Source organism: Ptychodera flava, chromosome 14 (assembly GCF_041260155.1).
Source record: "Ptychodera flava strain L36383 chromosome 14, AS_Pfla_20210202, whole genome shotgun sequence".
NCBI lineage: Eukaryota > Metazoa > Hemichordata > Enteropneusta > Ptychoderidae > Ptychodera > Ptychodera flava.
In genome coordinates this window covers 33,017,727-33,033,803 of record NC_091941.1, presented here as the reverse complement: position 1 = coordinate 33,033,803, position 16,077 = coordinate 33,017,727, and the positions used below count along the sequence as shown (strand labels likewise).

General features: G+C 35.2%; 1 protein-coding gene across 4 annotated transcripts in view; it reads right to left on the bottom strand.

Moving 5' to 3' along the window:
- The window catches only part of LOC139150226 (ras guanyl-releasing protein 3-like), a 71,194-nt gene that overhangs the window by 9,345 nt on the left and 45,772 nt on the right, over nt 1-16,077 (bottom strand). For all 4 annotated transcript variants that reach the window (XM_070722461.1, XM_070722459.1, XM_070722462.1 and 1 more), the window contains 9 exons: nt 15,299-15,449; nt 14,417-14,590; nt 14,007-14,123; nt 13,049-13,146; nt 9,316-9,493; nt 3,647-3,727; nt 2,050-2,154; nt 1,505-1,620; nt 274-554 (listed from right to left, as the gene is read on the bottom strand). In XM_070722461.1, coding sequence (XP_070578562.1) covers nt 274-554; nt 1,505-1,620; nt 2,050-2,154; nt 3,647-3,727; nt 9,316-9,493; nt 13,049-13,146; nt 14,007-14,123; nt 14,417-14,590; nt 15,299-15,449 — 1,301 coding nt within the window. The remainder of the gene's footprint in view (nt 1-273; nt 555-1,504; nt 1,621-2,049; nt 2,155-3,646; nt 3,728-9,315; nt 9,494-13,048; nt 13,147-14,006; nt 14,124-14,416; nt 14,591-15,298; nt 15,450-16,077) is intronic.

Sequence of the window (16,077 nt, the reverse complement as noted above, 5' to 3'; positions counted from 1 at the left end):
AGTGAATCGTAACAAACAAAGCCATGACGCAGATGCCGCGGATGATAGAAAATCTTTGAGTTGAGAACACTGGGTCTACTGGGTCAAAAAAGTGCAATGAATGCTATTGAGTTCATAGACACTTGATTCTATATGTTTAAGTAGGGAATTGTGTCTTTGCCCTCATTTCAATAGATTTCTATGTCCTGTTGTTTCTACATCGCTGACTGTTATTTCCCCAGGGGTGTACCAGCTAAACAGTCAGTGGCTTTTTTATAAAAGAAAAATCCCCACCTCCATCGACGGACCCATTGGAATGGCTGTGTGTGGAACTTGTTTTGGATCTGCACTCCATCACCACTAGGTCCTTGCAGTGTTTGTGAGAGTTGATGCCACATGTTTTGCACTTGACTCCCTGCTTGATGAGACCCCACAATAGCCCCGTGCAGTGCACGCAGAACGTGGGTTTGAAGTAGGTGTGTTCATGGAAATCATGTTTGAAGCTACTTCTCAGTGCGTGGTAATTGGCTCGGATAAAGTATGTCTTCATCTCTGACTTACTGATCATGCCATCCCTTTGAAATGAAAAATGATTGGAAGAGTGGAAGGAAAAAAAATGTCATTACTGGCACTGTAAAACTTGCCGTAAATTTTCCCTTTTTATTCAAAGGATTGAGTCAGACTTGGTCTGTACTTTGATCTACATAATATGAATAAATACGCAATAATGGCGTAAATTTTCACTGTTTGAAATGCTATCCATCAAATCAAAGCATGGTTCACTGTCAACGATCTACTACAACCAACCATTGCAATGCGTAAAATTCTATCAGAGCTCGTATTATTTTTGTTTTGGGTAATGCTGTATTTTGGCTTCTCCCAGGGGTCCTTCAATGGCCTTGCACACACCTCATATTTCACTTATTGAAATAACTTGGCACTCAAGCAAGCAATGTCTCATTTTTCAAGTCGTGGAGCGTGGACAGGTAAATACAAAATTTGTATGATGCACTCACAGAACAAGATGAATGGCTTTATTTACCTCTTTGACTTTTATATTTTTTTCCCCACTGGAATATTTTGCTTTTGTCAAAGCAGGGCAGTAGAGTGTGCACATAATTAAAATTTTAGCATAACAAGGCCATTTACGTCATATCTATTAATTAGCTGGACTGAATGGATTTTTTAGGCATCTCTCTCTCTCTCTCTCTCTCTCTCTCTCTCTCTCTCTCTCTTTATATATATATATATATATATATATATATATATATATATATATATATATATATATATATATATATATATATATATATATATATATATATATATATATATATGAAGGGATTTCATTTCTTTCCTCAAATGTCTAACATCCATATACCTTCCAATTGCCTATAACAGAACCATGATTATGGTTGCAGGTGGAAGAAAACATTCAGAACACTTCAGCGGTATGTCAACATTCCTTTCTGTCGATAAAAATACAGAATTAATGCAGAAAAAGTGTGAGAATTAGTGATCTTACTTGTCTGCATCCAGAACACAAAATGAATCCATGAATGGAAAATTGCCGGCAATGGCTTCAAATTCCTCCTGTGAGATGAACCCATCCCGATCATGATCATAGTTCTTGAAAACTGCCTGCAACAGGAAGTTGGAAAAAACTCATGAGAAATCGATAAAGCTTATCACTAAACTTTTTACTATCAAAATGCTCTGAGAAAACATGAATGGAATCAGAGAGTGAATTTTTGTCACTATGTTATTTTTTTGCTAAAGTTAGTTGGCAGGGTATCATTTGTAACTTCATGGAAATATGGATGACTGCCGCAAACAGAAAATACTCTAAAATATATAGAATAGCTTCAAAATTTGGCCTTTATTTTTAGCTTCACAATTACAAGTCAGCAGAGTTAGACCTGGGATATACTCCCAGGCACGCTACTTACAACCTAACAGTACAGTTAATATCTAGAATACCGTGTGGAGGTTATTAGCTTCATAAAACAGAACTGGGAGATTTTTTGCAGGTCTCACAGACCTGAATCCAGAATAGGATTAATAACTTACCTCCACCATAGCATGTACATGCTTGTTAATAGTTTCAGGATCTGGGGGAGTATTCACACCAGATGCCCAATCTGCAAACACTCCTGGCTTGGTTGGAGTTGGAGGCTGTCAGGGAAAACAGAGCAATTAATTCAAAAAGGTCAACAAAATTAGGAAGCATAAAAAAAACAAAAAATGGTGAAATTACATGAAGTATACAAGTGGTATGAATTTAAAAACATCGCCTTTATTTTCAAACAGTGTGTAAATATGTACACAGAACAAATTACCTTAAGGTTGAGAATAAATCTCTTAATATTGCCATGTGGCTTAAATTCAAAATTACAGTACCAATGCAATATCGGTGTGCATGGTCTTGTGAAATGCTAAAAATATCCAAAAAACCACACACTGCATCATGATAACTGGTTCTAATGAAGTGTTGGCTCAATGCATGATTTTTGTAAAACAGAGATGGCTGTGTTAAAGCTGAAATAAACTGTTCAGAACACTTTGTCGGTCTGTTCATCACGAAAAGTTAACCATTTGTGATGCTGATTGACAAATCTGAAATCATTCCTTGCTGTCTGAAATTGGTCATGATTGAGGCTGCAATACTCGACTCAAAGACATCAACTAAGAAATCGGCAAATGTGTTGCAAGGGGAAAAAAGAGTGGTAGGATAGGGGGTACTTTAGACAACCATCCAGGGAAGGGAATGTTCAAAGTCATGCTGATTGCATGTCGTTATATAATTGATGCCTTAGTGAAAGTACTTGAAAAATATTTCAATCAATTAGCAAAGAGCTGCTGTTAAACATCAGCTTTTGCTTGAGAGACTAGAATTGATGAAGAAAAAGTCACTTTTAAAAAATTTGGTTGCTTTAGATTTTTTCCCAATTTAGCACAAAGCCTAGATCTGCAATCAAGGGTCTAGATGACGATGACGAGTGAAAAGATGCTGTCTGCAGTAAAAACCATGGCAACTGGCATTAAAAAAAAACAAAGCAATGAAATTCAACTTGTATGGGGCTATAATGAGATGGTTCTCACTTGCCAATTATGCACATCTTTACAATGCGTTACAGAAAAGCTAAGATGTAGGCATTTCTAGGTATCATTAAGGCTATTCAAAATGACAAGATGAACTGCGCAAACCATCTGGGGGACAGGATTGTCATACAATTTCAGCAAGGATATCAGCCCACACAGTAGCAGCTATTTTTTAACATTATCCCATTTTTTCTCCTTGAGCAAAAGTCAAATGAAAATAGGTTATCAGATGTTATGTAGAGGCGTTTCAAAGCCCTTACATTGTAAAAATTTTGCTTTTTGCATTTTTCACATACCCTAGGAGTAAACATGTAAAATCTAGCAAAAGAAAACTTGCCTTAGATTTGAAATTTTGAGCTTACCCAGTGAGTCATGACAAAGAAAAGCTGTTTTATCAACAACAGAAATGCGTACTTTGAGGTTTTGAAAGTTTTTGGGTCTGAATAAAAATTGCAGTTTGTGCAAGTTGTTACTATTGCTGACCTACACGCATGCAGTGTCAGTGCATACACTGAGGGCACAGTTGTAAGAAAGGTGAGTTTCAAGCACATTACTGTGTACTCACGGAGCTTGTGGATGTCCTTGGTTCTCTTGCTATCGACAACTCATATATTTCATCTTCTGTGTAGTGAAGATCAAGAGATGCCTGCAGGAGAGAGAAACAGATGAGAAACTAGATTGTGATAGGTGAATATATAGACTCAAAAGACAGAGTCTGTTTTCATATATGTCACTTAATTTTTAACCTGGGACATAAGTGTGGATATACTTGGTTTTACTTTCAATAGTGCGGGGCTAAAAGACAAAGTACATCAACAAGTTTGCATGAACTTGCATCAATATTCCACGTGGTGTGGAAAAACTTCACACTTATACTCAGCTGTATCAACCAGGCTGCGAGGAGTTGAGTGTCACAGAAGAAAAGTATGATCTATGTTTTTATTTCATTCCTGAGAATGGAATTAATATTATTTTGTTTATGGATTTAACCGCTGTTTATTGATGGATAACCCCACATCAGATGTTATCAGTGTGTATATGCGGCATCATTTTAATTCATCTCAAATTGTTATTGTTATGTGTTGAGCTCTTTTAACAGGTATTTGGCACAATATTGTCTCTATATTCACAGTGCGGATAAATTCAGCTACAGGAGATGATGTATATTGACATATTGGTCTTCCACTCCAGAAGCAAGGGAAGTGGAGGGAGTCGGAGGGTAGATAAACGCATTAAAGCAAGCAGCTTGATGCATCACAAACCACTAGTCTAAGTTCCTTGCTATTTTTCTAAAGGGAGAGGAGCATTGCTAAGGATATTGATAGCGACTTAAACAACTATGTTATGTCCAGCATTTTATTGTCTGCCGGAAAATGAAGCTTGCACACAAACACATACAGTGCACACCAGGCAAGGATCTTAATCAAGTTTTGGCCAAGTTTCAGTGTCTGATCCATAATATGTGAAACCTATAGACAACAAATTTCAATGAAACTGGGAAATATGCCACTGCAACTTTTCAAGAGAAACATTCCTAGAACTGCGGTGATTTGGCGGTTCACTTTGTCTCTTCTGCTCTGCTCAGATTCCAGGGCACAGTCACATCATGACAATTACCTACGCTGACCCTATACATATAGGACATTGCCTTAGTCTTAGTTTCTATCTTCTACTCTTGCACTCATACATTGATATCAACCTACTTCTTTCTTGCTCAGCAAACAGAAGAGCAGAAGATGATTTCTAACAATCACAATGTTCACTTTCAAATTCATACCACACAGACAAGACAGATAGTTTAATAATGGGCTGGAAATTTACAGGAGAGATATGATGTTCCTTAAAAAAATAACAAGTCATTGTCGATGACATAGTTCCTGCAGACTATGGTTTAACTGGATCAAATGGAACTGAACGAAAGTCAGTACAATGTAGCAATTATCATGTGTGCAGTCTTGCATCAATTTTCAGTGAAATCATTTCAGGTGTTACTGTAATAATATGAAAAAAAATTGTAAACAAAAACAAAAACAAAAATTAAATTACAATTAAATTACCATGAGGCAGCCATATTGAGAAAAACCAAAAAAACAAATCAATATATGCATGTGTACAACATAGGGAATCCTAGGATGTGCCAACTTTGAAAGACATATATTGGTTCAGGAATGGTTTGGTCATGGCACAGCAGGATATGAAAAAATTACCACAAAATGACTTCTAAGCAGCCATATGGGATGAATATCATGAATAAATGATTGACAAGGACTTATGTTCTTGTACTAACTTTGAAAGAATATATGATCTATCCAGACATATCTGAGTTTTGAGTCTAGACATGAAAAGAACTGTTGAAAACACAGTGGCGGCCATATTGGATGTCCAATATTGTCCAGTAAACAAATCAATGTGCATATGACATAGGACTATGTCCTTGTGTCCATTAACTTTGAAAGAAATCAATTGAGGCATGTCTGAGTTAAGGAGATAGGGTTCATATGCAGGGCTAAAGTGCATCGTTTGGATGCTTTTAGCTCATTGGTTGGTTAAACTCATGGTTCTTATTGAATTATTTCCAAACACCCAATCAGGTAGAGAAGATAGCCCTAGTTTCAGGCTCCTAATGTTGCTCTAGATAATCATATCCTACAAATCAGATATAGCCTTTTGAGACGCTGCACATTACAGGGTGTATGATACAGAGTTTATGTCTTTGTACCAACTTTGAAACAATGATAAAAAAATCAGTCTTGGCATGTCTTTCTTATGGCTTTAGACATGAAAAAATACTAACAAAATGGCCACCTTGCAGCCATATTGGATCATATTGCAAAACAACGACATAATGTACATAAATTATGTATAACATGCGCTTATGTCCTTGTACCGACTTTGAAAGAACTGGTCCATGCATCTCTGAGTAAAGCTTGTGGACAGAATGGATGAACAGATGGACATACATGACCAGAACTATTAGTCCCCTACATTTCACACAGGGAAAAATATTAATTGCCAGAAATGTACGTGTTAAGACTTTGGATTTAGTTTGTCTGGCTTCCTCAATAATGAACACTCAGCTGAATTATGTCATCTTTGTAACCTCATCTAATTGAATAACCATGCCTCTTGATACTGTTATTACGGAGAGTACAAAAAGCTGCTTGAATAAATCGTACACTTGAAAATCAAGTGTTATTTACTTTTCCACACCTTTTCCGTGGGTGCATGCTGTCACTACAAAGTAATGCAACAAATGTATCACCTGCTTGAAAAATGTTAGCTGACTCATTAATCTGATGATGTACCTGGCACTCAAATGATAAAACAATTTGTGTAAATATACCTTTGTACACAAAACGATGGCTTTTAAACTTGAACAGTTCTAATAAATATTTTATGTGCAGCTGTATGGACAAGTTGAAATGTAATGGGTATTTTTCTCTTCAAATATTTAGTTTCTAAATACAGTGAAAAAGTATGTGTATGAGTAATTCACTTTTCTTTCAATAAATTGCTTGGTATGAGGGTTACATGGACCCTAAAATTTGGATTCAAAAGCTTCTTAGTAATTTGCATGACATATGAATCACATTAAACTCTACACTGTAAATACTTCACTAACATTTCTACAGTGCAGTTCCGTCATCTTACACTAACACAGTCTTCCATTGCTTTATCTGCATTGCCTGTGTTGACATGTACACTTCTACACTAATTTAAAAAAACACAAAAAAATAAACTAACATTAAAAAAACAACAAATCTAAAATAAACTTAACGTGGATACTCAATAAATATATTGATCAGATGTTAACTTCATTAAACATAGGGCCAAAGTCCTGAAGCTACTATAGACATGGATACAAAATTAAGTATTTCCTGACTGTATGAAATTATCTCACTGAGGTCATCCTAGGGACCTGTAAACCAAATATTAAAGCTGTCTGACCAGCTGTTTTGAAAAAACAAGCGACTCAACAGTTGACAGAGCTCTGCTGTGTTATGTAGAGAATAACCTTTTGTGATACATGTATTGATGAGGAAGGTGGATATCTTTGATAGCTCATTTCAGGATGGCCTGACCAAAATGGAAAAAAAATTCCGTAAAAATACAGATTTGCATATTTCATCACAATTTTAACAAATCTAAGTTGGGTTATCCCTAGGGACCTGTATACCAAATAACAAAGCTGTCTGACCAGTGGTTATGAAGAAGAAGATTTTTTACCAAAAACGCCTTTTTTGGTGCTAATTTGCATATTTTCAACAATATCAAAAATTAATAAAAACAGTTTCTCAAAATCATACATTTTATCCACACAACAAATATCAAATCAGTAAGTACTGCAGTTCTCAAGATATTTGAGTGGACGGATGCCTCACAAATGGACATACATACATACATACATACCTATACACACATACCGGTACATACATGTACATAGTGACAGTGCACGCCGAACAGATACCCATCCCAATAGCTTCTATAGACTATATTAGTCTATAGTAGCTATTAAACGAGAGTTAATTACATTCTAATTAAAGTAAACAAGACTTGCTTAAATCAAGATTTTTGTCATAAAAAAACAGCATATCTGTCAGCTTATAAAGAATCTTAAGTGGTTATCTTTTATCAGTATTTTCATCGTATTAACCAAGCACATTTAACTTTCAAATTAACATTGTCAGTAAGTTCTGTTGAATAAGTTGAGACTGTAGTACTCAGAGAAAGCACACTGAAGAGACAAATGTTTGAAACTTAAGAAGTTCAAGGTCATCAAAAGCATCATGTAACACTTTCATTGCACTGTTTACACAGATTGCATAATTGCTATAAATAGTACATGAGGAAGTTTACAGCCCAGCTTTACCATAAAAACCCTATCACTTTGACCACTCTTTTAATTGACCACTCTATTTTTTCCCCAAAAAGTAATTTTATTTTATCCTTACCAAGTCAACCATAAATGGAAATTAGAACTTTCTCTATCTCTATTTATTTGACCACCCTATCATGACAAACTATTTTGAGCAATTTCTTTTAGACAACATACAGGGCACAATAAATGACGGTTCAGAATATGTCAAAGTTGGGATTCAGGAAAGTTGCCTTTACATGTTTTAATCCTCCAAGATGGTAAGCATTTCACTATGAACTGTCAGAAAAGTTGAACTTTCTGATAATTCTACAATAAAATTATTTTGGCTTTGATGATTTCCTAATTAATTCAATTATTTAAAATCATATTAATTATTTTTTCTGGGTGAATTGATAGGGTTTATACAGTATAAGAATTACATACAATGTAAGTCAAATTTTGACCAAAAATGACAAAAAATTCCTTAAAAATACACATTTGCATATTTCATCACAATTTGAACAAATCTAAGTTGGGTTACCCTAGGGACCTGTATACCAAATAACAAAGCTGTCTGACCAGCGGTTATGAAGAAGAAGATTTTTTACCAAAAACACCTTTTTGGCATTAATTTGCCTATTTTCAACAATATCAAAAAATTAAAAAAATAGTTTCTCAAAATCATATTTTTCATCTACACAACAAATATCAAATCAGTAACTACTGCGGTTCTCAAGATATTTGAGTGGACGGACGCCTCACAAACAGACATACATACATACATACATACAGACTGACGACGGACGCCGGACGGATACCCATCCCAATAGCTTCTATAGACTATAGTCTATAGTAGCTAAAAATGTCCTGAGAAAGTTTTGACCAATGAGCAAGTAGGTGCATTATGCTTGACAATAGTATTTGCAAACAGATATTTACATGAAGATTTGCAGTTTTCTTTTTTAAATTTTAGACATCCATTTTGCATGTGTCAACACAAAATGTTAAAATTCTACATCGTTTCTGGTTAGCTTGTTCCTTTAAAAAAGCTTCTTTTAATTATGCATGGATGTGTCATAAAAAAGGGTGTCCACAACTTGTAATTTTCAGTTTTAAAAAGATGTTTAAGATACCTACCAAACACCCATTTCATATATATTTTCAGTTTCATTCTTTTGTTATACTGGATACAATTAAACCTATGTGCAGCAAGGTGGGAGTAAAGCCAGGGGAGGGGATGGGGGTTGGAGGTGGTAAAAAGTACCTCCTTTAGAAAGAAAATGCTGCTGTGGTTTGTTGTTACAGGCACAGCTCACTAGTCAGACTATTTTTAAAAGAGACAACGGAAGCATGTTACAGGGGACTAAATGCCTCACCTTCAACATGTTGACAAGATCCATGTTGGCTTCTATTGGTGGTGTGGCATTCTGCAGCTGGGTGAGCTCAGCTATTGTCATTGACAGCTGAGCCATCTTCCTGAAGTTGATCAGATCATTTTCAAGTCTGTCAGGAAACGCTGTATGGATTGTTATCAGATCTTTCAGGTGAACTCCTGCAAAAAGATACCGAGAGATAAAATTCTTCCATTTCTGGTATATTTTGATATCCTTTACCAAAAACACCTCTGAGAATATATCATGACTATAAATTTTGAGTTCAAGGCAAGCCAATTATCTATCAAGTTTCAATACTTCATAAATAGGTTACTGACATTTTGATCACTGATAAGCGATTGGTGGATATGGATGACACTGAATGGAATTAATAGGTGGTTGTTTTAACCGTGAGTGACACTTCATATCTAACTCACATTTCAAGTAAATTTAATTAGCCAGGTGTGAACTGCAACCTCAGTGATAAATGGGATATTTCAACTCAAAACTGTCTTTCATGAGTGACTCATTTGCCACAGCATATCAGTCATAAACGCTGTACAGCTTCTTGCATAAAGGAACTTGTTCAGAAAGTAGGAGCAGTTACTGGTTTTTAGAAGAATGTAACATTAGTCCTGAATAAGACCCACAGAATTATTCAAAGGTGTTGAGGGATTCCAGTTTTGGCTCCATTAGAAATAATGTGATTCTGAATAAATTGTCAAATGACCCATTTTTTCTGTCCAGTCTGTAAAGTGGGCTAATTTTGTTTTCTGTAATTGAAATTCCATCTCATTTTATTTTACAATTGAAAATGTATGATATCCTGAAAATCTCTGAAACATATTTCTCAATGTCATATACAAAATGTGATAATCTTTAACAAGATTAGTTTTGAAAACAAATTCTTTGGATGAAGCTCTGCATTATCTAACTGTCACATAAATGCACTCTTACTTAAATAATAAAATCTGATTCATCCTGATGCTAAATTATTACATCGATAATTTTTTAAAATGTTAGTAAACCTGAATGAGGCTTTACAAATAGCTGTACACAAGAAATTTGTTAGCTATCAGACATGCTGCTTTTGAAAATAAATTTTTGATCAAAAATGGAAGCAATATCTATAAATTTTGCCATGAGTTGAATAAATCTGAAGTACCCAAGTGAAACCTATACAAAACATATTGAGGGTATCACATATGGGATTGCTGAAAACTTTTTCCAACAAAAAATTTTAAAAATCCTTATAAAAATACAGAACTTCATCACACATGCAAATTGGAATACCCTGTAAAATTCCAAAAAGTTCACAATTTATCGAAGGTCTGCTGTAAGAAAAAGTCTTCTCCAATACGGAAAGAAATACACAACTGCCGCATAAAATAAACAATTTGTAATTGAATCAAAATCTGAACACATCTGAATCTGAGTCAAATATCAAACGAAGCAGAGATGCAATTGAAGTAAGATATAAGACATTGGAAGCAAGAGGTCTCTTTTCTTCTGCCTGCCGTAGTAAGTGCAAAATATTGAAAGAGTTTCTTGAGGATAACTGACAATAACCTGGACTCTAGGATTAAAATGCAAGATAAACACTGAAGAGATTCATGACTTAAATTGCAGTTTCAGAGAACGAAGCAGCGCTTTGGCCTCGATCATAAACGGAAAGCGTCATTTGCATAGACATCCAACTTCATTCAGTAACAGATTAAGTGTATTACTGCCATATCTGGTGGCTGGGTACATGGACACCATAAACATTAAAAGCTGTGTCTCCATCTGTCTATAGTACAGTGCCGTCATTTCATGGCAGTCATGTGACCCATACTATTATACTTTAAAACTAATGTTGGTTGGGTGTGTCATTAATGAGGCATTTGTTAAAAGAGGTATCTTAGGGAAGAACTATGATCAAAGGCTTATTTGCTCAATACAGAAGAGAATGACTGAATTTTATTTCAAGATTTTACCATGTGGAAGTTTTGAAAGTTCCGCACACTGCCATGAAGACGCAGACAGATAATGTGAACACAGCTGATTTACTATGCCATTTGACCCCTTTCTGTTCACTAAACTGCCTTTTCTATTTAGACACTGCACTGAAATGAACATAGTAACTGCTGCTTGTGTCGTCTATTACTGTAACATTCACTTTAGTCCTCGACCTTTTTTGAACTGTATTTGCAAGAATTGATTTGACTTGATGAAGGTTTAAAGAAATGGGCGTTGCAACTTTCATAAGAACATTAGGAATTTTATAGCAGGTATGCAAGGAATGCCATTGAGATTGCAAGTGTTTAGAAAACTTACCTCTGAAGATCGAGTGACCAGGAAGATTAGGAGAAGAGTTATGGAAAAAAAGAAGAAATTTAAACCATTAGAAAGATATATTATTTTGTTTGTAGAATTACCTTGTCACCTTTGACTGTATGGAATTGCTAGGGATCAGAGATTGTTAATAAGAGATGCTAGTAAATGCAGATGGCTCAAGTTGCTAGGAAATCTCCCTTTACTGGGCTCTTCAAACAGCAAACATGTCATAGTACAAAGATTGTGGAAGTTGCAGTTACAATTTAATATGATAGGGTTAATATTAGTAATAGACAACCAGGCTTGCTAGCCGCCATATTTGAACCAGAGGTGGTGTGATTTGTATCGCATCAAGTATTCTAGAAAAATAATCACTTATTACTTATTCCCAGATGAAAAGTCATTACTCTCCTGATCATGGAAAAAATTCCAACAGTCTGGGCATGGAATAAGTACAATTTGCATGCACTCAAAACACGTGGAAATCTTAAATGGAACAGTGCATTTTGGGGCATGTTTTAGACACAAAGGGTGCATTAATGGAATGATGCCACAGCCATTGTACAATCAGTCTAGAAAAACATCACAACTCCAAAAGAGCTCCTGTAAAACTAGTCTGAGAGTTTTCGTGTAGTAAGGCGGCATAAATACTTGACTTGGTACACACTCTTATGAACACACTGGAAATGCATCCAGGTTGTCTAATCTTTCTGTGATTTAAATCACAGCAGAATGCACTTTGGGGACAGATATTCGGACTCTCAAACTTTTACAATGTTCTTTTAGTCTACCCACTTGGCTCATTTTGAAGCTTATTGAGTAAAAAATGTTTTCACCATCTTAGTTTTGTGAACATTGGGAATGGCAGTCATTTCGAATTTCAAATATCTGTAAATATCGGATAATTTGTTTCTCTAGTACCACACTTTGCACGGTGACCCCTGATTTTGATTTTCAATTTTGAAAGAGAATGGTTGACAGTTTGCTTAATGAAAGTTTGAGCAAACTTTTGTCTTTCATTTTTGAGGTGCAAACTACCTTAACTATGTGTTTCCATGCAAATACTCATATCTTTTGGAAGCAGAGTGCTGTGTCAAATGTTTATGCATGTGAAATTTTTCTCAATAATCTAACAGAACAAAGAAAGGTGTACTGGTATGCTCAAGCTGTCTCTTGTTGTTGGCATGGTTGGCACAGTGTGTAGAGATTGGTATAATTAGGTCCTAGGATCAAAAGACATGCCTTTAACTGTATAATGTCTACCACTTAAGTGAGAATCTATATATGAAGCATAATTCTATTTTTCACCAGGTAAGTTGCCTGATATTGTAAACTTTACACACTTTGAGAAACAAAGGACAAATGTCTTAAAATAAAGATACCCAGACACAACTATTGTTCCGAGGAGATTTTTACTTACAGGATGGGTATTTTGAAACCCTTGCTTTCTTGAAGTGCCTTTCGATAATTGCAAAAGTTTCCACCTGATGATAACAGTTCAGTCATTTCACTCAGGGTCTAGATAAAAATAAAACATGACGGTGAGATTTTTTGAAGAAAAAGTGTTGAAGACTTCATAAAATTTGAACATGATAAAATGTTCCTATTGTTTTAGAAAAGAAGTACATTTCTCCTACTCTGTTACAAACTGAGAACATTGACAATAAAGTGCATTTTGTACCATGGATGCCGTCATTATTGATAAATGAATTCAAGTCCACACACAAATTCAGTTATCAATAATTATACCATATGTGAACAGGCAATTCACAACATGGTCTTGGGAACAAAACTAAAACTGTACTTTGTAAACTGGAAATAAAAAATAATGGACAATACTCCATGCTTGCAGTTGATGGAGCTTCAATAAAGATATTGATATTTTTAATGATATTGTAAAGAATATATTGATATTGTAAAGAACTTCTATTTCATAAATTGAAGAATAAAGATTATTTACGTTATATGTACGTGAAGCACTCAGAAGAAGCCAGAAAATGTGAAACTTAACCTTATAGTCTGCATGAGTATATGGCATACCAATTTCATTTTACTGATCATATGTTCCACTGAATCAAAGGTGCTGAATCTTTATACGTGCATACACATAACAAGGAAATTAATTAGCTTCATCAAAAGTGTGGATGCCTTAAAAATGACTATGCTGCCATTATTAAGTTACTTGGACTATTCTCGGCAGCCAATTATGTAATTATTGAGCCGCTGACATCATTGCTGACCTTGCACGTGAGAGAAACGTGTTCAGACAGCTCGAGACAAGTTTGATTATTTGCGTAAGTGCCCGTCATGCATCGGTGTCTGTGTGTGTATGATGATCAACTTGCAAACTCATTCACGTGCAGTGTACACCTGTTTACCTTTTGCATCTCAGATGAAAGATGGCTGTTTGTCTTGCCCAGTCTAGCCAGGGCACTGTGTGTTAGGCCGCCAACTACTGCCATTAAGGTGTTGAAATTCTGTAATGCTCTAAGTCTCTGAAATGATAATCAAAGAGTGTATGTATATGAGACATGTGGCAACGGCAATATTGAAAATGATTACTGTAAAAAGAATTCTTGGTTGAGGGTACAAAACTGCACAGAATTTTTCGTAAATGAAAATTAAAAGTTTGACATCATTGCTGTAAATTTACAACTGATGCACTTTAGCAAGAGAACGAGTCAATGTTAAAATCACATCCATTCTACCAGAATGTTAATTGCATTTACTGCAATAGTATTAAAGCCCTGAAAACTCTTGTTGCATGACTGAGGATCTGGATGCTTACCCTTGCTACGTCGACAAACTTTGCGACAACTTCAGCACGTTGTTTTGGCGTAGTTCTACTGAGCACCATACACTGAATCCACTGTGACAATCCGTTGAACAATGCTATTGAACGCTCTAACTTGGGATTGTCTTTAAGTTGGGTATAAGATGCATAGCTTTTGAAATCTGAAAACTATACCACACAACAGAAAATTTCATAGAACCATGCGCACCTCAAATGACAATTTCAGCCAACAGACTTAATCCTTTGAACACCAAAGTCAATTTTTGTAACCCTTATAAAATATACCTAAGTCAATTTTTGTCAGATTTCGCCAAAGTTTTGATGAAAAAAATGTGGCCGATGAAATATTGTGTTCGTTTGGCCCAAAATTATGAGAAAAATTACAGAAAAGACCATAAAAATTGGTAAAATGTTGCACTGAAATTTTGGTGGAAAAAAATACGGCACTCAAAGGGTTAATTCTATTCATGATATTTCATACTGGTGTTAGAAATAATTTCCTTATATAACAAATTAGTTTGGATAACCTTAGTCGGATAATCTACACTTTTTGTAATTTTCGCTCAGTTTTTTTTTTACTATCTATTAATCCAAAACAGGACAACTTGTTACTTGCAAATAAATCCTCCTTGATTGTCCTGTTCATTACAATGTACATTAACTGCTCACTCACATAATATGTACTGAGACATCTAATATTTGCTACAACTTCAAGTTAATTTTTAATATGATCATAGACTAAAATCATATTGCGATAATTCATTTGCCAATCATCTCTGTCTGAATAAAGTATTATAGATGTATTAAACTATCGTACACTTAAATTAAAAGCAAACAAAACAAGAGGATACTTCAACAATTAATGGTTGTACTTACTGTCAGCCTTCTAAATATTTTATACTCCAGGAATGTTAAATGATCGGCCAGTTCATTGGGCTCAAGGTGGTTGAAGACCAATGACACTTTACGGTTGTGCCGTATTGAGCTGTTCCGTACAGATATATGACGGATCCAGTCATATGAGGGTCTGTAATCATAAGTTTCATGAGAAAATTTTAATGGTTTGCAAGTCTTCAGGCTTTGATGCTGACAGTGGTGTCGTTGACATCAAGTGCACTTCAGAGAGCTTAGAGAATGAAAGTGCCCATAGGGCATTGATAATCTGGATCACAAAGTGGGGTTTTCACACACCTTAAAGGGGAAACAAAAGTTCTCCATCTAAAAAATTTGAATTTCTTGAGATGACATGACAGAAACAGCTGTTGGAATTAGGGATTGATTGGATATCGTTTTTTTTTTGGCTGAAGTGATGTTCAAAGTCAACTGTCACTGTTCTATGAATTCTAAAGACGTGAAATTTTTAGGCCAAGATTCAGAACTGTCAATGCAGGCAGATATAACCTAGCTGAAAAGGTCAAGAATGAATATAGAAAATGTATTCTGAAATGTGTCAATCATTCTTCTCAGAAGACACACAACATCCTTACAGTCAGTGTAATTACGATCTCTTAAGTTCATTTATATACACAAGGGAAATACTCTACTTGATCGTACAATGCTAAAAGATCCCAAGATATTAATAGTTAGGACAAGATGTCCTCTCTACATAAGGGGTACAATGAACGCATTTTCCTTGTTCACTACCAATTTGCCGT